Source organism: Erpetoichthys calabaricus, chromosome 10 (assembly GCF_900747795.2).
Source record: "Erpetoichthys calabaricus chromosome 10, fErpCal1.3, whole genome shotgun sequence".
Taxonomy (NCBI): Eukaryota; Metazoa; Chordata; class Cladistia; order Polypteriformes; family Polypteridae; genus Erpetoichthys; species Erpetoichthys calabaricus.
The window spans coordinates 92,010,184-92,033,271 of record NC_041403.2 but is presented as its reverse complement, the minus strand read 5'-3'; the positions used below and the strand labels follow the sequence as shown (position 1 = coordinate 92,033,271).

The 23,088-nt window shown below is 38.6% G+C and overlaps 1 protein-coding gene across 1 annotated transcript in view; it reads right to left on the bottom strand.

Moving 5' to 3' along the window:
- Nucleotides 1-23,088, bottom strand: part of LOC114659234 (DNA (cytosine-5)-methyltransferase 3A-like) — a 72,808-nt gene that overhangs the window by 23,076 nt on the left and 26,644 nt on the right. The window contains 7 exon segments of the mRNA XM_051932451.1: nucleotides 1,487-1,594; nucleotides 4,281-4,430; nucleotides 5,634-5,696; nucleotides 10,996-11,145; nucleotides 11,504-11,574; nucleotides 14,686-14,742; nucleotides 22,441-22,582. Of these exon segments, the coding sequence (XP_051788411.1) occupies nucleotides 1,487-1,594; nucleotides 4,281-4,430; nucleotides 5,634-5,696; nucleotides 10,996-11,145; nucleotides 11,504-11,574; nucleotides 14,686-14,742; nucleotides 22,441-22,582 (741 nt within the window).

Genomic DNA, 23,088 nt, shown 5'->3' with positions numbered 1-23,088 from the left:
TATTGCACTCAAAATTGTGTTGTGGATTTTATCACCCGCACGGTCAGTCATCTACATAAAATTTAGGTGATTTCTGAAATACAGAGAAGATTATTTTCAGCCAGGAAATTTAATAAGCAATCGTCCACAAATTGTCTCATAAAAATGTATCTTTCTGGACATTTCTACACATGGCTGCTGAAAGAGTGTGCAAAGCAAATACATGCAGAGGCTGACAGAGTGCAACAGACATGTGCAGACTCCAAAATCCTTAATAGTAACCTAGTTATAGGTGTAAATGGCCACATAATGTGATTATCCACAGACAAATCTACCTCCGTTTATCCAGTTTCTTAGAGGCCAATAACCTGATTTCTTTAATTGGAACATGGGGTTACGTGGCTTTTTTGAAATCAGGTTTCTGTGAATAGTTTGGTTATTGAAGCACATATAAACATGCTAACTGGTATAGGCTGCAGTTCAGCTATTTACTCAAGAATGTAGGTTTGTGTTGGGGTGCTGCCAAATTTCTGCATTTTAGCAGGCCTTGTGTGCCACTAAAAACCTAGCAATGTCTACTTTGTCCTACATTAAAAAATATTTAATTACTGGCATTGCCAAAATCACAACTAATAATTAACTGATTAACATTACTCAATTGAACCTTCTTCTCACATCAACACACATATTCCCCATATAATGCATTAGCTATTTAATCCATTATTAAATTCCTGATATTTTCTTTAACACAACACTTATGCAGAAAGTTATTCTTGATGTTTTACATAACAGTACAAACAAAAGCATTACAGGACAATGTAGGGGTCCCCTTTGTGCATTATAAAAAAAGCAAATATTAAGATGAGTTTTGAAAAGCCCAAAAAAGGCCAGGGACAATTTACAGTAACACTTCACTGCAAGTTGTCTGAAGCAACACTATGATTTAATTTTAATTCAGCTGAGGTTTATAGACAGTGTTTTTTTCTAATGTAATTTTTATTTGGCTCATCACTATGAATGATACTTTTGAGCACTGTTAGAATTATTTTGTATGTCCAGTCAACTTTGAATATTCCAAAACTGGTAAGACTGGTGGATTCTGCAGAAAACATAAGCAGTATTAAGTGAGAATCCATCCAGCCATTCATTATCCAACCCGCTATATCCTAACACAGGGTCATGGGGGTCTGCTGGAGCCAATCCCAGCCAACGCAGGGCGCCAGCCCACTGCAGAAAGTGAGAATTCACTGTATAAAAGTATCTATCTATCTATCTATCTATCTAAATAAAATTTGATAATGACAATTTTCTGCTCACTCTCAATATACTATCTAGAACCTACAATCTGATGTGATTAACATTAGTCTTATTTTTCACTGTGTCTTAGATGAATACAAGCAATACAGGAGTAAATGATATGTCTGTTGTATATCGCAACACAGATCTGGAAATTAAATATTTTCACATAAACCTCCAAAAATCTAAAAAGAAAAATTCAAAATTTTACCTCAATGGACTGAATTATGGCCTTCTTGTAAACTGGTTGTTCGTTAAAAGAGGACTTATCAAAGTATTTGGAAAATGCAGCAAATGGTACCAACATGTCAATATAAATCTACAAAGAGAAAACAAGTAGCACTATTTAAAATAGTTTCATAAAAAGACATCTTTTCAAATTATACAGTAAGTGAACAGCAGTTAATATCATTATTTCAAAGGTGTTTTAAATTGAAGCATAAACTGTAAAAAGAAATGCTCAAGCTAGACAAGAGAGATATTCATATACTGTAATGAAGCTTGCATCTACAAGAAAACAGTTATTACATATTATATACATAAATCTTTTAATTTTTGCTGTTTTATATCTGTGAAATATCCACACATTCAGGATATAGTTAAAGCAGAATATTACAACACTATCATGATCAAGATGACCAGAATTACTGGACATGACACTTATTTTAATGTTTAATATAGAAAAAAAATTAAAGCGTATGTGACAGTGATTTCTGTATTTAAGTGTTTAAAACACGTCAAAACATTTTATTGTCACATTTTTCCTAAACAACTGAAGTCATATAAAATTAAATCATGTCACACTGAAGGTGCACATTTAGGATAATAAAAAAAAAAATCAAAGGCACTTTTTAAATGTAGAATTAGTTGCCGTAGACAATTTTTTCTATAACTTAGTTTAGATAAAGTACTTTGTTACTCTCTTGGATTCAGCACTGGAGCACTTCCATTAATCACTGGAAATGCAAACCAATCAAATCAAAAAAAAGACAAAAGAAATATGTAGGGTAGGGACGGCAGTCCAGTAAGCCACAAAAGAATTGCCAGCCCTGCACGTGTGCAGCTTTAAAAAGTGAGCGGAGTGGTGGCCGTGACGTGTCTAAAGTCAACCTACTATTTCATTCATAACACTACCAAATCTTTGGCATCACGCTGTAACAGTGAAGTTCTTTATGACTGTTTTGACATGTCACCTTTTTCTCACTTTTCTTGCTGGTTCATTATTGAGTAGCCCATTTCTCACTTCAGCTACAGGTTTGGTGGCTGTGATGCACTGGGCTGCACAGATAACATGAGTAACCACTAAACCCCAAATTGCTGTACTTATAGAGGGAGTCTATTTGATTGCTATCTGGACATGATGAGGATAATGGATGCACATTTCCAAGCCACATGTAAATGTAATCCAGATAAAGTACAGTATATAAAGAACAAATCTATATATGAAACTTACCCTAAGTTCTTGTCAATAAGCCGCGGCTTATCTAAGGAAAAAAGTTGTGAAAATGAAAAAATAGAATATCGGCTTATACATAAGTCCGGCTTATACATCCATCGCGGGGGTTGCGTTCCAGAGCCACCCGCGAAATAAGAATATCCGCGAAGTAAAACCATATGTTTATATGGTTATTTTTTATATTGTCATGCTTGGGTCACAGATTTGCGCAGAAACACAGGAGGTTGTAGAGAGACAGGAACGTTATTCAAACACTGCAAACAAACATTTGTCTCTTTTTCAAAAGTTTAACTGTGCTCCATGACAAGACAAGATGACAGTTCTGTCTCACAATTTAAAAGAATGCAAACATATCTTCCTTTCAAAGGAGTGCAAAGCAAGCAGTCAAAAAAAAAAATCATAGGGTTTTTTGGCTTTTAAGTATGCGAAGCAACTCCGCCGGTACAAAGCTGTTGAAGGCGGCAGCTCACACCCCCTCTGTCAGGAGCAGGAAGAGAGAGGAAGAGAAGAGAGAGAGAGAGATAGAGAGAGATAGAGAGAGACAGATAAAAAAAATCAATACGTGCCCCTTTGAGCTTTTAAGTATGCGAAGCTCCGTGCAACATTTCTTTCAGGAAGCAGCTGCACACAGCCCCCCTGCTCACACCCCCCTACGTCAGCGCAAGAGAGAGAGAGAGAGAGAGAGAGAGAGAGAGAGAGAGAGAGAGAGAAAGTAAGCTGGATAGCTTCTCAGCCATCTGCCAATAGCGTCCCTTGTATGAAATCAACTGGGCAAACCAACTGAGGAAGCATGTACCAGAAATTAAAAGACCCATTGTCCGCAGAAATCCGCGATATATATTTAAATATGCTTACATATAAAATCACAATTTAAATGACCGCTACGGCGCTCATGTTGACTCGGCGACGCCCAGAGCAGAAAGAACGCGCTCCGCGGCCGCTCCAACCGCGCCATGCGGGGAGTGAGAGAGACGGCAATATCTCACACTCTCTCCCCCCTTAAAGAAATTAAATGGGCGCGAGTGAGACCACTGACCTCCCTCCCTTCTATTAGTTATAGGTTATAGTACGTTCGGCTTATCCATGAGTCCGGCTTATCTATGATACGATTTTATTTTAAAAATTCGTATGATTTTTGGTCTCCGGCTAATACATGAGTCCGGCTTATAGACAAGAACTTAGGGTACTTTAAAGGGAATCTTTGAAAAAACTAAGTCATTACGTACTGTATGCAACATGTTTTGAACATTGATTAGGCAGGCCAACATTAAAAAAAAAAATGGACCTTACGTTTAACACCTCGATGTTGCATGATTTATGTATTTTGAATTTTTAAATATTATATTCAGTTATCTAGCAGCTTCTCTGGAAGTTTACTGGGGCTGCCTAATGGGCCGCAGCACCCACCCCCAACTCCAACTATGTCAAGCACCACAGTCTAATGTTAGTTTTGAATGATAGCCTTACAGTAAATATTTTGAACTGCACAAACTTTTAAGCATAAAGATTAAGACATCATCCTGTAAACAAACAAATCAAAAATACTCACTTCAGAAAACATTCCGTCACCATACCATTCCACTCTTCTCATTCCTTTAGGAATCTGCTTATTTGGCCAGCCAACGATAATTCCAGGCCACCTGCTAAAACCCTTCACTTTTCCAAAGACTAGCTCTCCGATCTTGAATCCCTTTCCATCCTGAATGCATTAAAAATATACTGGGTAGTAATCTGATGTTTAAGTGTGTAAAACACAGGTTCTGTTAGAATAAAGACAATAACTAAGAAACACCCATTGCGCCCTAAAGAGAAAAATGCATCTTTCAACTAATATTAAAAAACACTAATTTTCAAAGTTAAACACAAAAAGATATCAAAGTACGTATTTCATACATAACTATGACTATACACATGTTGATCAAGGTTTACTGTATAGACAAGGATGTAATTAAAATTAAAGCAGCCAAGCCAGCAGAAAATATGGAATATGCATTACTAATAAACATATGTACTCTGACTGAAAAATTCATGTACCTGACTGAAATGATTCTATTGCAATTATGAAATCAAACTATTACATACTTGACATGATCTTTTTATTACTAATGGTTTGTCTTCAAATCAAATAGTTTTAAAATAAATATAAAAGGAAACATGACTGATATTGTAAAGATAAAGTAATATAATGAAAAATAGTATCATATTAAGAATTGTGTAATAACATTACATATTATTATTAGGAACATTTTAATACAATATTTTGTTGGAAACAAATTAAATTGCAGTTATTAGCCTTTTTAATATTCAAAATACAGGAGCAGTTCATAAGAATAATTCAGAAACTTATTGGAGAAATAAATAACTTACTGCCAAATGCCCTCTCTTAATAAAGTTATCAAAAACTGTACCTTAGTTTGAAGCAACTGCTCAATGTAAACAGAAATTCACAATCATTAAAATAAAAGGCTGCTTAAAAATGTATTTGTACTGTAATTTTCCAAGCTGTCACCCATTTCCTAAACACCTAGCTACTTTACGGTAATGAGAAAAACTTAACCTAGTTATAATTTAATTTAAAATAAAATTTACAGTGTTTTTAAATTGAATAAACGAGCCTCTTATACACAAAAGAAAACTGTAAACACAAAATAAAAAAGTATAAAATTTGTGGGATAACAGATTTAAGTAACAAATGGGTTAAGAAATTGATTTTGGTAGGACTATTTCTAAATCAATTTTGAAACGGCGTCTCTCTTCAGTTAACAATTTTAACTTTACTCAGAAGAAAAATTAAGTAATTTACAAAAACAGAGGATTCACAATCTTTAAAAGGTTTCAGACAAAATTATTTTAAACAATACAACAAAACCTGGGCTGAATAATCAAAAAGACTTTGACTTACCAAGTATGGGCAAGACTTGTTTGGTGGCTTAATTGGTGTTGAAGTGCGGATTTCTTTTTTAATCTAAAAAAGTTCAGAAATTGATCAAAATTCTATAATTTGACCTACATTGTTATAAATCATAAATTCTTCTAACCAAAAAGCATTTACATTAAAAAAAATCTTCAAGTAATGTGAAACAAACATAAGAGAATGTTATCTACTGAAGCAGTACTTCTCAATTTAAAGAGGCGTTTTGTGTAATAGAGAGAGCAGCAATAGGAAAATAAAGTTAACAGCTGCAACCAATTACTGTACAATATTGGTTATAATGGAGTTGTAATACTTTAACCTATTTTAGACACATCATTTCCAGGCATTATGACTAACACACTTTTTATGATTGTACATATTTATAGAGAAAAGACACAACAATTTTAAGTCAAAATAATGTATTTTTATGAAAAATGCGTGTGCTCCAGTTCAATCTGTTGTTTAGATTGCTAAAGTTTATTTCATGAAGGTGACCATACATGTAGACTGCAAAAGTCACCAAAGAGATGCTGTCATCCATCTAACAACCTTTTTTGCCTGTTGCTAATTTTCACCGAAAGAATATCTGACAATATTGTCAACTTGGTCTCAGTAGTATGAATAAATAATAGGATGCCAAATACAGTCTGCACCACACCACTGCAATGGGACTAGATGGATATTGCAGGCTTTTTATTTAGCACCTTTCTGACTTCATACCATTACACACAGCCTCCATTATCACAAAAGGTAAAGGGTTTTCACTTGCACCTTTAACCACTAACAGACTCAAGTCCTTTTGGGAGCAATTCATTAGTCCCTTCCCCTTGCAATGGTTTTATAATCACTTCCAACTCATATCTCACCCAGTCTGTAAATCTGTTACCATGAATGTAGGGCACTGCTGGGTACAAATGGTTTTTTTTTTCACATATCCATATTCAACATGACATACCACAATGATCTTTTTAGTAATGTTACAGAGTTTTACTGACTGTAATAGTATAATGATAGTTGCTACTTCTGTTAAACTGTTAAATGGTGAATATATGTATGCCTCATTTTGTAAGATTAAATATTGCATTGAAAAATGTCAATGCTGAGACTTCATTCATTTCTTATTTGTAAACTTTTAAGTATATGGTGGACTAGTCATCCCCCACGGCTCCGCCTGCATAGTACTGAAACAGGACAGTGATGAGGTCCCTGCCTGGCTCCCTACTCCTGACGTCACGCTTCCCCTTTCCCTCAGCCCGCAGCCTCTATCTCAGATTAGGAAGTATATATTGCTCCTGCAAGCGAACTATGATTCTTAGCGCAATGAGAGAAGTCGCATAATCAACCGGAATGTTCAACCAAATTATAGATAAAAACCCAATCTAAACCCATTAAGTAGTTCTCTCGTTTGCTAACTAAGTGGAGGTAAGGAACGCCCCAAGGCTGGCACGTGAGTGAGGAGGTTTTTTGACATTTTTCACAGGTGCCCCTCAATTTTTGGCAATTTACTGCTGCCTCACTGTAACTTGTGGTTGCATATTATCCTCTATTTGTAAACACAATTCTGTTTCATGAATGGTTATGTTGTGCCATTGCTTGTGACAATTGATGCACCACACAAAAGTGTGCACCAAGTGCCTGATAAAGACAGCACTAATAGCATTGCCAGGAAACCATCTGATCCAAGTAAGCAATTACCTTCAAACCACTGACAATGTATGTGACTGGGAACATGTGACAGCAGTACATGTACTCAAATCATATTTTATTCTTATGCTACGTACATTGAAATCATATTTTGTATATGCAATGCAGGCACAGATAATGAACCACATATAGACAGAATGGTTTAACAGCAGTCAAATCATAATTATTTTGTCCTAAATGTCGCTTTATACACAATCAGTTTCCACGTTGCATTTGTCCTTCTACGTGTATGCTGCTTCTGTGCAGTCTCAGATGCAGGTCAGCATCAAGCAAAGAAAACCAGCTGTTATTGCTGCATTTTTATACAATTGTGCTCATAAATTTACATATCATGACAGAATTTGTAAGATGTGTACCATACTTTAAAGAAAAGATGACTCATCAAAGAACAAAGACATTTAATTTACTTTTAAGAGAATCCAAGTTAAACTACAAGACATCAAAGAACAGCACAACATTAAACAAAACATAGTAATTAGGGGCGGCGTAGTGGGTAGCGCTGCTGCCTTGCAGTTAGGAGACCTGGGTTCGCTTCCCGGGTGCTCCCTGCGTGGGTTGTCTGCGTGGGTCTCCTCCGGGTACTCCGGTTTCCTTCCAAAGACATGCAGGTTAGGTGCATTGACGATTCTAAATTGTCCCTAGTGTGTGCTTGGTGTGTGTGTGTGTGTGTGTGCGCGCGCACCCTGTGGTGGGCTGGCGCCCTGCGTGGGGTTTGTTTCCTTCCTTGCACCCTGTGTTGGCTGGGATTGGCTCCAGCAGACCCCCTTGACCCTGTGTTAGGATATAATGGATGGATGGATGATTTATACAAACCAATAAAATTTTCCTTTGACAGTTCTTTTGCATTCCCTATGGCTTGGCATCCAGCAAAGTCAGTGCAGATCTGCATGAATTTAAATTGACTATTCACAGACACTGATTACAATCAAAAAGGTAACAGGTGTGGACACTCTCCCTTAATTACCCTTAATTTGAACCTGTGTGTGTATTATCAGCCCCAACATTCAAGGGTATGTAAACTTCTGATCACTCCCATCATTATGATTTCAAAAGGGCACATACAATAATGTGAGAATAAATTGTCTTGCCTGAGCACATTCTCTAATCAAATGAAAAGCTTTCTGCATGATTACTAATATTTTCCAAACAATGGCCAATATTTCACAAATACTGCCAGGATATGTAAACTTATGAGCACAACTGTACGTTGTCAGGTATACTGTGAGACACACCTTCAGGCATTGTGCTCTTTAGCCATGGCTTTTTTCTCCAAATGGAAACTGGTGCAGGCTGTGTACTAATTATTCCAAATTGTGTGGAATCTAATACCATTTCTGTTGAGCCAGTGGTGTGGAGTGATTGTGGCAAGGACTACTTTTCGCCTCTTACATTTCATGTCATTTTATTTTATACTAGACAAAAAGCCCGTTTCGACAACGTAAGATGAAATGGGCACGGGTTTGTGTCAGCAGTGTATGAAAAACAAATGATAAGTAAGAAATAAATAAGAAAGTGATATAAGTATTGATAATTAACTAAGAGGTTTTGGATATGTATGACTTTATCACTGCGAAAAATACCGTACACTTAAAAAACACATGCTATGACAATGTTTTTTGTTTGTATACTGGAGGCCTGTCAGTATGCAACTAAAGTTGTAAAATCTCTCTGTAGAGTACATTTTTTGTGAAGACACTCTCACTGTTTGGTAGTAATTTCCCTTGATGTGGCCCATCTTTAACTTGCACCTTCACATCACTCGCCCTTGTGACTCTTGAAAAAGCCACATACAATTGACCATGGCTGAAAACGGGTTCGGCAAGGAATATTCCTACCATGTCAAATGTTTGTCCTTGTGACTTGTTTATAGTCATGGCGAATGCTAGTTTGACAGGGAATGCCCTTTGAATTTGGAAACACATGTAGTCTTTAAGCTTAATTTATTTTGTGTCATGTGCATAAAAATTGCCATATTTTATAATTATGTAGGCCTATGGCAGTAAAAGGGAAAAAATAAATACAAATCAACGAAAAGTAGAAGAAGAAACAAAGAAGTTTTTTTGTAATGATTTTAGTCCGCTTTACTCATTACTGTACAGGCTTGTACTGTTAGTTGATGAATTTTCCAGGCCTATAGTATAATATTGAATGATGAATGTTCCAGTAAAATATGTAATAGGAATAAGTATAAGCACCACAAACCTGATATAGGTGTATTGAATGAATGCGTAATTGAATCAGAATGCGTAATTAGGCCTCGAGCTGTAGTCGAAATCGCCTTTCGGGCCTCTAGAGCTTTAATCGAAGTCGCCTTTCTCTTTGAATTTTTGTGGCCGTTGGCACCAAGTTGCGAGAATAAGCAGTTTTGAAAGGGCGAGGATGCAAGGGGCATTAAAATCACTCCAGATGGTGTGGTGAACATTCAGTGCTTGGTGCGAATAGGCCAGCAGCGTTTTATTTAACTCAGATCTCAGCAGCAGCGCACGACAATGCGTACCATGCCACCTGTGGAGATTTGTATGTGGCTTAGAATGTGTACCTCGCTTCGCACACATCAACATCTGCTGACGACAGTAGTGTAATGATCGTGATGGCTGTGGAGTCGTTCCTGCCGCTGAAAGTACTTAATAATAATATGTTCTTATGTATTATTTTGAGTGTGAGGCTTGGCTGTGATCGGGGCTAATATCCAACGCCTGGGCGGAAGAATTTGGGATTTCAGAATAATAATCCCGAAATGCGTAGGCTAAATCCGCCGCCTGCCGCGATGTTGGGGTTGGATTTCGATCTCGTAAGGTTTTTCGGGCAGCTGCGCAGAAGGCGACTGCGCATTCGGCTTCGGACGGACGTGAGTGAGTGAGTGAGGAGGCAGGCGAATTATGTATTAAGATAGTCTACAAAGCCAGATTCACGCTGAGTGGCAGCATGGTGCGTGGTGATCAAGCATTCACATAAGAATTCAACTGTTCTGTACTTTTGACACAACTGATTACACTACTTTGCATTTTTTTACCAAAGCTTCAGATTTCTAGAGGAGCCATTGCTACCAATATTTCAATGCTAATTTCACAGTACCAATCAACATTCAACATTGCTCACATTCCAGAATTTCTTGCATATATATGAAGCCCACAATCAAGTATTAAAAACAACAACATTTATTTATATAGCACATTTTCATACAAATAATGTAGCTCAAAGTGCTTTACATGATGAAGAAAGAGAAAAAAAGACAAAATAAGAATTAAAATAAGAGAATACTAATTAGCATAGAATAAAAGTAAGGTCCGATGACCAGGGAGGACAGAAAAAACAAAAAAACTCTAGTCGGCTGGAGAAAAACTAAAATCTGCAGGGGTTCCAGGCCATGTGACCGCCCAGTCCCGTCTAGGAATTCTACCTAACATAAATTACCTCAATCAGTCCTCATTGTATTCAGGGTTCTCATGGAAGGACTTGATGATGATGATAATAACAGCAGAATATGCAATTTGCAATTGCTTGCATGTGTTGAACTCACAAAACCATTAACAAATAGGGTCAACCTACCCCTACAATGCATTACTTTTCCAACCAAATGCAGAAAATACCATTCAAGTCTAATCAAACAAGAAAATCTTACTTTTTTCCCAATAAAGGTACATACCACAGGGGACAATGGAATCTTATCTTTGCTCGGAACAGTTTCACAGTTTTTTGGTTCCTCCCAGGTATGTGCACCTGCCTGAAATACTTTTCGAGGTGGAGGTTTCTGTCTGAGACTGGCCTCCCACCCACAAATCCCTCTGGTTTTCCCCTAGGGAGACAAAACCCAAATTCTAGCTCAAATTACCTAATAATCACAAAGCAAAAATGACACAAAATACAATGGGTTAAGTAGTGTATAATTTCATAATGCTTTTGGGGAGGAAGAAAACTAGTCATAAAAACAACATTAACCTGAAGAGGATTAAAATAATGTAGTTTTTACCCGAGTTACTTTATTAAACACAATACTTTTGTTTCAATATGTAAATTAGTGAAGGTTCATAGACAAACAAACATCACTACCACAGTCAACCAAGGATCTACTGTGCCAGTATTTATTAAACATTATGCATGTTACAATACTAATGAAGTATACTTTTAAATAAACATTAAACAAAACAACATACCTCATCAAAAGAAAGAGAACTGTCCTGAGTAGAACTGGTGTTGCTCTTACATATAAAAGTTGTACTCCTATCTGTATAGATAGTAATAAAAACAAAAAGCGTTTCTATGGTTAAACAGTTTTTATAACAGGTTAAAATTTTTTTCTAATTTATAACACACAGAGTTGATAACAAGAAAATGGGAAAAAAACATCTGTCACAAATATTTAAATGTACATATTTATGTTCTGCTTAGACACTTTATGAATGTAACACTTGCTTTTGTATATAAAACTAGTTACTGCTATCATGTTTCAAAGCTTTTTGGGTTTGGAAAAAAACAAAAACATGTATAAATGGGAAATTATCTCTTTTTTTTGCACTTTAATTGCTGTTTATTAAACCGCTGAATATTTACTTTTTGCAAAATACACCAATTCAATTAACTATACTTAAAATTCTAACACACTTTTAAACAAGGGTTTAAAAATTATAACATCATTTAAAGTAAATATTTAAATAGTAATTAATGGAAGGTCATATATTAAACCCTTTCACAAAAAAGTAGCAGGGGATCCAGGCTATCAAGAATGAAAGATGATGAAAAGGTGGTTTGTTTAACTGTTGATAAGTTAGGAAGCAATTGTTTTTTTTTTCTCTTAACATAAATCAATATAAGTCTGATAACAATAGATAGACAGACCTTTATTACTCCCCAGGGTAGTATGTGTAATTATATATTACACATTCACAATATGGTCTGAACACACCCCAGAAAGACTAAAAAGGAAGAACATTTAAAAAGAAAGAAAACTTTTGACTTGTCACATTCACAGTTAGGCATTATGCAGGTGTACTGCTGTGTGTATAAAAGGAGCCCCAATAGCATTTCTTGACACATTTCTGCTGAATAATTTGTTGGCTGAAAGTACTAAGTTGTTAGTCTGTCAGAGTAGAGAATGTGAAGCATTGTTCATAATGCATTTAGTTTTATTTTAATTCTCTCCTTCACTAATACCTCCAGGAGGTCCACAGTGCACCCTATAACTGAGCTTCTCATTTTAATTAGAAGTAATGATAGCAGCCTAGCCCGCCACAATGTTGAAAGTCGCACTGGCCATCATAGAGGTATAGAAGATGACAAAGATGTCACCTTCCCACATTAAAGGAACACAGTCTCCTAAGGAAAAGGAGCCTGCTCTACCCTTTCTTGTATAGTTCCTCTGTGTTTCTGAGACCAATCCAATCTGTCATTAATGTGGACCCCCAAGTACTTGTAAGAGTGGACCACCTCAACATCAACTCTATAAATAGTGACCAGACGCAGAGACTCTTTGGTGCAGTGAAAGTCAATAAGCAGTTTCCTTGATTTTGCTAATGTTAAGATGCAAACAATTCTCGTTTGCACCAAAAAAACTAGGTTCTCCACCTGACTCCTATACTCCGCTTCATCCCCTTTATCAAAACGTCCCATAAGTGCAGAATCATCTGAGAATTTCTGCAAATTACATGACCTGGTGTTATATTTGTAGTTTGAGATGTAAAGAGTGAAGAATAAAGGAGACAGGACTGTTACTTGTGATGCTCCAGCATTACTCACATCTGTATCAGAAACACAGTCCTTAAGTCACACAAATTGCGGTCTGCTTGACAGATAGTCCATAATCCAGGACACCATAGGCACATCCACCTGCATATCTCTGAGTTTAAACCCTTAACAGAGATAGCTGGATAGTACTGAAGTTGTTGGATAAATCAAAAAACATAATCCTCAAGGTGTTGCCAGCTTTGTCCAGATGAGAACAAGTTCTGTGGAGCAGGACAGCAAATGCATCCTCCACTACAATCTTTGTCTGATAGGCAAACTGCAGTGGGTCCAAGTGATCTACCACAAGAGGACTCATAGTCCAGGACAAGCCTCTCAAAGGTCTTCATGATGTGAGACGTAAGTGCCACTGGTCTGTAGTCATAATGTGAAGCAACGCCTGCCTTCTTTGGAACAGGAATAATGCAGAATGTTTTCTACAGCAGTGGTACTTTCTGAAGCCTTAGGGACAGACTGAACATGTTCGCCAGACCCATGTGGACAGACACAATCCTCATTGCCAGCCCCTGTCAGTGCCAGTGGTTGCACTGACGTCACCCATGACCAGAGCAGCATACTTCACAGTCACCCACCAACCACTGAGTGAAGTTGCGAATAAATTGTCTCCCTTCCCAAGACATCACTCACCGTGGTGAGAGTATACTCACAGACAACAGACAAGACACCCAGAGTGTGCCTTAATTTGAGCCACAGAATACGCTTATTGAAATGAGTGACATTGGACACCATCGGAAAGAGCCAATCCGCCACAGTAACAGCTGCTCTGTGAGTATGACAGCCTTCAGAGGGACCAGACCAATAAATGGTCTACCCCACTTACAAAGATCTGGCTAGTCTCAGGTCTGCGCACCTCAGTATGTGCTGCCACTGAAATACGGAGTTTACAAAGCAGAGGAAGATGATCACCATTTCAGACAGATAAGTCGTTTGATGCACCTACCCGAATGGGCTGCATCAAATTGGGACCCAAGTGCTGCCATGCAGCGGGCAATGCCTCAGCATCGCACCACACCACTTCCAATCCCCAACAGGCCTGACCCCATTGTATCTCCAGGGATGAGGCTCCCGAGGGCTTTTCCCTATCTTCTTCATAATACAAGCAGCCTACTCCCGTGGAGAGCAGAAAGGAGTCCTGTCTGCTTTATAAGAGCTCTGTGAATTTTTTACTGTGGCTGGAGTGCCAATCTCCAAGATCTCCCTGTAAGTTAGAGGACCACTTGCAGGGCCAGATGCAGTTTAACGTCATGCCCAGGGAACCCTGGGAATTATGGTTAGTATTCAATTTGAGCTATCGTTCATTAAGAACTTGCTTTACATTACATTATGGAACCATTTACATAAATTTATCAATATCATTAATGTCAAAATATCATGAACAGTTTGATATAACAAATATTAAACTAATTGCTTAAAATACTTAAAACTTAAATGTTCTTACTCGAAGCAGAGCTTTATATACAGCATGCCACCAACACTACCTTTGAAAACTGAAAAAAGTAACCAAAATAATGGAGTAATTCAAATGCTCAAATCTTTCCCAAACGTATGTCATTTTAAAGTAAAGCCTGCATAAAACTAAAACAAATTCTTTACTTACAATTCCCTTTCTCCAGCAGCACAAAACAGGGCTTTGTTAGCATACAGTCAGCAACACCTGGTGGGGCAAAAATAAATAAATAAAGTTATTATGGCATTTTGCAAACACAAAAATTGTTCTTTGTTTACCGATTATCATTGTTAAAAATTTAGAAGTTAAATGTAAAGTCAACAGAATTCTTACCATGTACATGTTCTACTATGTGCACCGAAAATAAAAAAGTGTTTAAAGTAAACTTGGGCACATCAATTGCAAACTATCATATAACTGACATACAGTAACATATATACACACACACACATATATGTCACACATGTGCGCATAGGGGCAGCTAAAGAGCAATTCCATGCCAGACCAGGGGGTGGGGGAGTGTGCTAACCCTGACAATGGCACTTCCGGCCTTATTGATGATGTCACTTCCGATCCTGGCCCCAGTGACACTACTTCTAGTGCTGACCCTGGCCCCAATGACAATATTTCCGGTTCAGGCCCTACTGATGACATCACTTCCTCTGCTCTCCTTTAAAGCCACCATCTTTTTACAAGCAAGTCAGTTCTGTTCTGGACTCCAGTGCACATCAGTACAATTATTTTCTAAATTTGCAGCTGGGGAACAATATACGGGTGGCTGCTCCAAACCTTTTTCTGGCTCATTGTCGAGTGTGTGACTATATATATAATCTCACATCCACCATCCCTCCAGATGACTTGCCTCTTCCTGTCCCTCAACTATAAAAACCACCACCTTTGCTCTGCAGTTATTCCATGTTCGTGACTCAGTCTCAACAGACTACTCGAAGTATCGCAGTCTTTTTTCAGAGCAATTCCTACAATATACGGGTGGAACCCCAAACCTTTTTCTCTGTGTTTGTCTCTTTACAGTTGGTGTATTCAGCAGGATCAAGCTTCGAAATGTCAGAGGAGCAGCACCTGAAGGCAACACTGACAAACATGGCCACCGAGCTTCAACGCCTCCAGCTTCGAGTGAGAGTCTGAAGCCCACATAGAGACACACCTTACCATGCACCAGGATCCACCCAGGTACTAGTCCCACTAACCGACGCAGACAATGCCTATACTTATTTTCTGGTTTTTGAAAGACCCGTTACCAGATACAGAAGGCCGCGAGAAGAGTGGAGTTAATATTTTAGCCCTCTTCCTGAGGGGAGTGACACAGCGCACCTATTATGACCTCTCGGAGGAAAACGCCACAGACTATGACTGCATCAAAAGCCATGGTCCAAAAAACGTTTTGCTGTCACTATAGACCAGGAGGTGAGGCTTTAGCTCGAATGGTGCTTTGACCCTGCGCGGCCCACCCAAGCACAGGTGTTCAAAATCTGGAGCATTAGCAGTCATTGGCTTAGGCTAAATGCAAGTGACTGCTGTTATACCTGTATTGTTAAGCAAATTGCGATGCCCTAGTCACCTAGGGCCTAGTGAATGAAACTGCCTGATTACCTCGCCCAGCTGTTCTGCAGGCAGCCTTATAAGAACATAGAGACCTTAACTGAAGTAACTGAGCGTCATAGGATGCTGTCCCAAACCAAGAGGTCCGAAAGACTCTCTCCAGACCCAACAAGGGAAGGGTGTCCCATCTGAAGCCAGATGCCGGAACAGAGAGCCGACCCAAGGAGAAGAGTCCAACCACCCCGTGCTGTTTCAAGTGTGGGGAGCCGGGACACACGGTGCCTACGTGTCCATTCTTGAGTGAACCCATGGACTGCGACTGGACCCAGGGGTAAAGGTACAGTGCACTTGTAAACCGCCTGTCCTTTTCCCCCTTGGGAGTGGTTTTGGCAAATGGGCACAAATTTACAGCACTATTAGATTCCGGAAGTAACATCTCCATTGTTGCTCCCCGGCTTGTTTTGCCACAACAGTGAAGAGACAGAAAGACCAGCATAACCTGTATTCACGGTTATGGCATGGCAGTGATTGAATGCAAACACTTATTATGGCCGTGTTACCAAGCCCACCATACTCCGTGATACTAGGTTGAGACTGGTCTAATAGCAATCGCAGCAACCTATGATCCACTCCTCCGCCTAGGTTAGACCTGGTCACGGATGGCCAAATGTCTCTACGCCATGTTCTCCTCCGGCATCTGGAAATGATGTGGGTACCCAATGTGATGTGGCTAACGCCACAACACCCTCCTCCATGTCTGACGACGCAGAGGTAGCATCATGCCCCTTGTGGTCACACCAGACCCACTAATGACCTTGCAAGCTCAATTTAGATGGATGCCAAGTTTATTTAAACGAGAGCAATGGAATGATGACTCCCTGCAAAAGGCTAAAAATGCGATTGTCTCAGTTAACAGCCAACACACGTTACGACCCTGAACAGGAATTAATGATGAGGTCTGTTGCTTTTGTACTTCTTGTCCTGAGTGCTAACTGCGACAGATTCCAAGCAGGACTGTGCTCCTCTTGTTCCATTGCCCCTTATAGATGTTCCCTTTGAAAGGATTGGGGTTGATCTCGTGGGACCCCTAGAACCCTCGGCAAAAGGACACAAATATATTCTGGTCCTCGTTGATTATGCCACGCACTTTCGCAATGATGTCCCCTTGCACTCAGCCAACTCAAAAACCATTGCTCAGGAGCTAGTAGGGGTCTTTTGCGCATTTCGGCATCTCCAAAGAAGATCTTATGGACCAGGGGATGCCATTCACCTCAGAAATGTTCAAAGAATTACTCCAAATAAAGCGTTTGAAGATCTCAGTTCACCACCCCCAGGTCGATGACTTAGTTGAGAGATTTAACCAAACTCTCAAGCAAATGCTACACAAGGTGGTCAGTGAGGATAGGAGAAACTAGGACCAGTTGCTCCACCTAGTGCTGTTTGCCTTTCGGGAAGTCCCCCAAGCCTCCACAGGTTTTTTTCCATATGAGTTCTTATGGCAATCCTGGGGCATATTAAACATACTAAAAGAGGGCTGGGAGGAGGAGGTCCTCCTGTCTACCAACATTTTATAATATATTGCACAATTACGTGATAGATCAGACAAGATTCAGCCAATACTAAAAGAACATATGATTAAGGCTCAAGCAGCACAGGCTCGCTGCTATGATCGTGGCACGACTCTACAGGAATTCCATCCAGGAGACTGAGTCATGGTCCTTGTCCCCACCTCCCACTCAAAACCCACGCACCCTCTTCGCTCAAACAACCACTCTTAACCTTGGCCCAACCCTAACAACGAATCAGCGACAGGAACTGGAAACAGTTATCCTGTTGGTCCCGGAGGTGGTAAACAAAAACCCTGGGAAGACCTCGTTGGTTGAGCATGACACTGTCACTGAATCCAGAGTTGTCATCAAGGAATGACAAAACCAGCTTCCCGAGGCAAAATGAACTGAAGTGGAACTAGAGATCCAGCATATGCTTGACCTAGGTGTTATTGAAGAAAGTCATAGCCCCTGGTCTAGCCCTATTGTCCTGGTTCCTAAGCCAGACAGTAGCTGGCGCTTTTGCAACAACTTCCGTCGCCTCAATCAAGTGTTCCAGTTCAATGCCTATCCGATGCCCCGGGTTGATGACCTATTCAAACGGTTTGGGAAGGCTCAGTACCTGACCATATTTGATATGACTAAAGGGTATTGGTAAATTCCTTTAATGGAGTTCACCAAACCAAAGATGGTGCTTAGCACCCCTAGCGGACAATAGTAGTATTGTGTCCTCCCACTTGGCTTGACGGGGCCCCTGTGACCTTCCAGAATCTGGTGGATAAAGTGCTCCGGCCCCACAACACTTCTTGTGCTGCCTACCTGAATGACGTGGTCATATATTCCAGCACTTGGGAAGAACACCTACTACACGCCCCAGCAGTGCTGCAAACACTAGGTAAAGCCGGCTTCCAAATCAACCCAAATAAATGCTTCTTTGGGCTGACAGAGGCCAAATATTTGGGCTACCTAGTCGGTTGGGGTAGTGTTATAAAGTTACTGCCATATTAAATTAGCCCCGTCTGAAATCCAAAAGGCAGATTCAAGCCTTCCTATGGTTAGTGAGCTACTACCTTTGGTTCGTACCTCACTTCTCTGAGAGGGTGACACCCTTGACAGATGGGACAAAGAAGTGGGCCCACAACACGGTGGTATGGATTGACAAAGCAGATGTTGCATTTTGTGACCTAAAGCAGGCCCTAACGTCAGCACCGATGCTGAGAAGACCAAATTTCTCTTTACCATTTATCCTTCAGATGGACATTTCTGACTCCAGACTGGGATCCATGCTGAGCCAGAATGTTGACGGCGCTGAACACCTCATGATGTTCCTAAGCCGGAAACTGCTGGGCCAGGAGACCAGGTATACAGCCGTCAAGAGAGAAGCCCTCACGATCAAATGAGTGGTGACCCAGCTGAGGTATTACCTCCTGGGCCGGGAGTTTACTCTGGTCATGGACCATGCAGCCCACAAATGGATGGTCCTACCCAAAGACTTGAACCCCCTAGTCACGAGGGGTTTCTTGGGCCTTCAGCCTTACAGGTTCACCATAATTTATCTGAGCAGTTCCCTCCAGGCAAATGCCGATGCCCTCTCTTGGGCACACAACCTCATGGTACGGAATGCCACACCCAATGGGTCTGGGCTTGGGTTGTAGTTTGAAGGAGAAGAGGGTGTGTCACACGTGCACATGGGAGGAGCACTGGGGCCTGACTAACGCTGAAACCCAGGTAACAGGTGGTAATCAAGTGTGCTAATGCCTTTTCTCCCATTCTTACAGGTGCAGTAAGATCTAATCTCCTTCCTCTTCCAGCTTCAGACCACGCCCCCTGACAACCTCACATCCGCCTTACCTCCAGATGACGTGCCTCTTCCTGTCCCTCAACCATAAAGTCCCACTATCTTTGCTCTGCAGGTAGCCCTTGTTGGTGACGCAGTCTCAACACACTACTCTTAAGCAACACTACTACTCAAACAGACTTTTTTTACTGAGCAAATCCTACAATATACATATATATATATATATATATATATATATATATATATATATATATATATATATATATATATATATATATATATATATCACACACACACACACACACACGCACACAGACACAGTATCAATTAATTGTTAGTACATTTACCCACTGAACATTTTTTCAGTGTTTACTTTTCTATACTTCAGAATTTTCCATATTTCAGAATAATAGTGATTACATCAAAATTACCAAATAAACTATACAATGTGAAAAATGGTTAACTCATAACTTTTATATATTACATTCTTCACAGCAGTCACCCTTCACCATGATGGCAGCTTTCCCCCCTTCTTCTTAAAAATTCACCTGGGATGCTTTTCCCCCCCCCGACAATCTTAAAAGAGTAACCATATATGGTTGATCACTTGTTGGCTGCATTTCCTTTATTCTGATTCATCAAAAAGCAATGGGCTTAAATGAATTAATGAGAACAAAACTCTCAAATTTAACTTTTAATTTTGAACAATTAGCAATATAGAAGATAAAGATTATGGCTCAGAATTATCCAAATATAAATTTTACTTAAGCTCCAAATGAAAACTATCTACATGGGGGTGGGGTGTATTTCAAAATAATATTTTAAGTTTAAAAATTGTTTTTTAAAGAAATTCACACATTTATGCTTGCCTTTCAAACACATTTCAAGTATTTGAGAAAAATATCCATAATTTTAAAGACATTTGGAACACCTGCAGTTTGGTGAATCTAGCGTCCAGTGTTTTGACTGGCCCCCCCATATAACACACTTTATATCTACAGTCTGTCTATAAACGTACACACACACACACAGGTTTTGAATTGTGAACACCTAATTACCATTTATTTTAATGAAAAAAAATATGTAAACATTTCCTGGCTCCAGAAAATACTCTCATTTTGCTAAAACACTACCAAAATACATTAAAATTGACACCATCAGTTTAAAATAATATTAGTCTTCAAAGCAAACCATAATATGTCACTTTCCCTTCACAAAATTCAGTTTAATAATGCTGTTAACCTACATTTCATCACTTCAAGTTTTACAGCGAAAGGAACAGTCTTTTAATATTTTTAGGCCTTTCCAGTTCCTTTGCGGTCTTCTATGAAGCCATGATGCCCAAGATAATATAAGAAGACACATACATTAAACAAATGCCACGTTGATTAAATTCTAGCATGTGAACACAGCACTAGCTGTAACAATGACCAAGTCTGTAATCGTATGTCACCAAAGTCCAGGTGCACCCCAAACATTTGGCCCCACTCTGTTCTGCAGCCTGTAGCTAAGTGTCTTTAGGATGAATATGAAGATGATCAGGTGCCAGTTGTGTACAGTTGAAAATTGTCCCAGACTTGGTTTATACAATAGAAACTTTCAGTTTATTGTGGTTCGTAACACTAAAAAAGGTATACAATGATTTTCTTTATATACCCACATTTTCATGACATTCAGGAGAAAAATGCTGCTCAAAAGTCTAATTCTACCTTTTTGTAACCTTCCACAAGTATTCCTCTCTTTGTGGAAGTCTAATAACAGTACAGATTATTTATTGAGATATATTGTTTTGGCTTACACTCAAAAGTACTCAGAAATGATACTTATGTAAAAGCTGAAGTACTTTGTCAAATTTTTAGTATCACTTAAATTTTTCCGTTAAAATATACTTCAGTAAAAGTAGTATCTACTTTCCAAAAGTACCAAAAGTAAAAGTACACTTTAGAATAATAAGAAGGTGCAAGGATTTATCTAAATTAAATGTATTGTGTTCTCTATTTTTAAAGAACATTCATAACATATTTTATACTTTTCTCTGTTTGAAGAAAAACTGACACCCCTTTATTAGCTCTCACATAACAAGAGACAGCTAGACCTTGGCACCACTCCCTTCTACCCTTGCAGATCTACCTTGAACACCAAATCTGTCTTGTCCAGTTAACAAGAAAACTTTACAGCAGAGATCACTGCAGTGCTTCAGTAACTGGGCATGTAAGAATCAGCCACAATATTTTGTGCATATTACACTCAGATATTGTTCAGACATTATGTAACTTTTTGTCTTAAGATATTACTTTACACAAGATTATACAGGCACTGTATTTTGGGACTTTTGGGCTCCATATAAGATAGCTTAAGAAGAGGAAAAAATTTTTTACTTCAACATGCTTCTTTAAATTTGAAGGTAGATTCTTGAAACAGATTACTTTAGGTGCAGTTTTCAAATATGATTGTGGGAAAAGTGCCCACTCAGTTGCTATATCTCAACAGTGAGCAGGAAGCATGGAAACAACCTACCCAATGATCAGTGAAAGGCAAGCTATTGCACTTTTATTTTTGAATGATACACAGCATTCAATTGGCTGTGTCTGAGCAACACTGGGCTATAAACTAAGTTGACAACACATCTGACAGCTCTTTTATGAATTTATAATAGTTTGGTATGTGTAACAAGTAAAGAGAACTTGCTGGAAAATGTAATGAAGTAAAAAGTATACAGCTGGACCTAAAAATGTAGTGGAGTAAAAGTAAAGGTAGTACCAAGCAGTTGTAGTTCATTATTTTAAGCCTCTGCTTATACTATACAACAAAATCATCACTCTTACATGTAAACAGGCCAGGAGCTAGTAACATAATAAAAATGGTTTATGAAAAAGACAGTTTTGAACAAGGTATTTAATGCGAGTGCATTGGGCACAGATATTACTCAAGATATCTTTCAAACACTGTAGTAAAATCGACCTTCTTTAACAATCGTTAGTACTATTAATTAATTCATACCTTCTTTTCTTGTGAAAGGTGTTAGAGTGGAAGGCTCATTGGATGAAAGAACACTGTTTTCATTTTCGCTTGTGAGATCTATAACAATTTCACTGTTACACTGGTTGCTTCCTAATAGTGAGGCATCACCATTCTTTATTGCCTAAAACAATAAAAGTGAAGTTATCTTTAACAGCATCAATGTTATTGTAAAACATACTATCACCATACATCAGTAGTTTTTGAAAGTTATATATTTAAAAATAGTGCTTCAACATCCAACACAATACAAAACTTCTAATAAGGCAATTCATCTACAAGAATAAACACAAACATTCTAATTTTATAAATGATAATATTACATACTCTACCAAAGTACTCACTTCTTTTTATTCTTTATACTACAATAAGACATCTTAATGTATTTAATGGGGATTTTTACTAGCACTGAATTAAAATTGCAAAAATAACAGTGAATGCAGGGTTCCATAAAACTTGAACAAGTATTCATGCCCTTTGCTATGACACATCTAAACAGGCACTGGATCAATCAGTTGTTCTTACAAACAATATAAATAGTTCAATAAAATTTTTAAAAAAAGCATAATTCACTAATAGGTTTCTTTTACCTTGAGAGAGATTTAGTAATTTGTTTGTTGAAAAATGCTC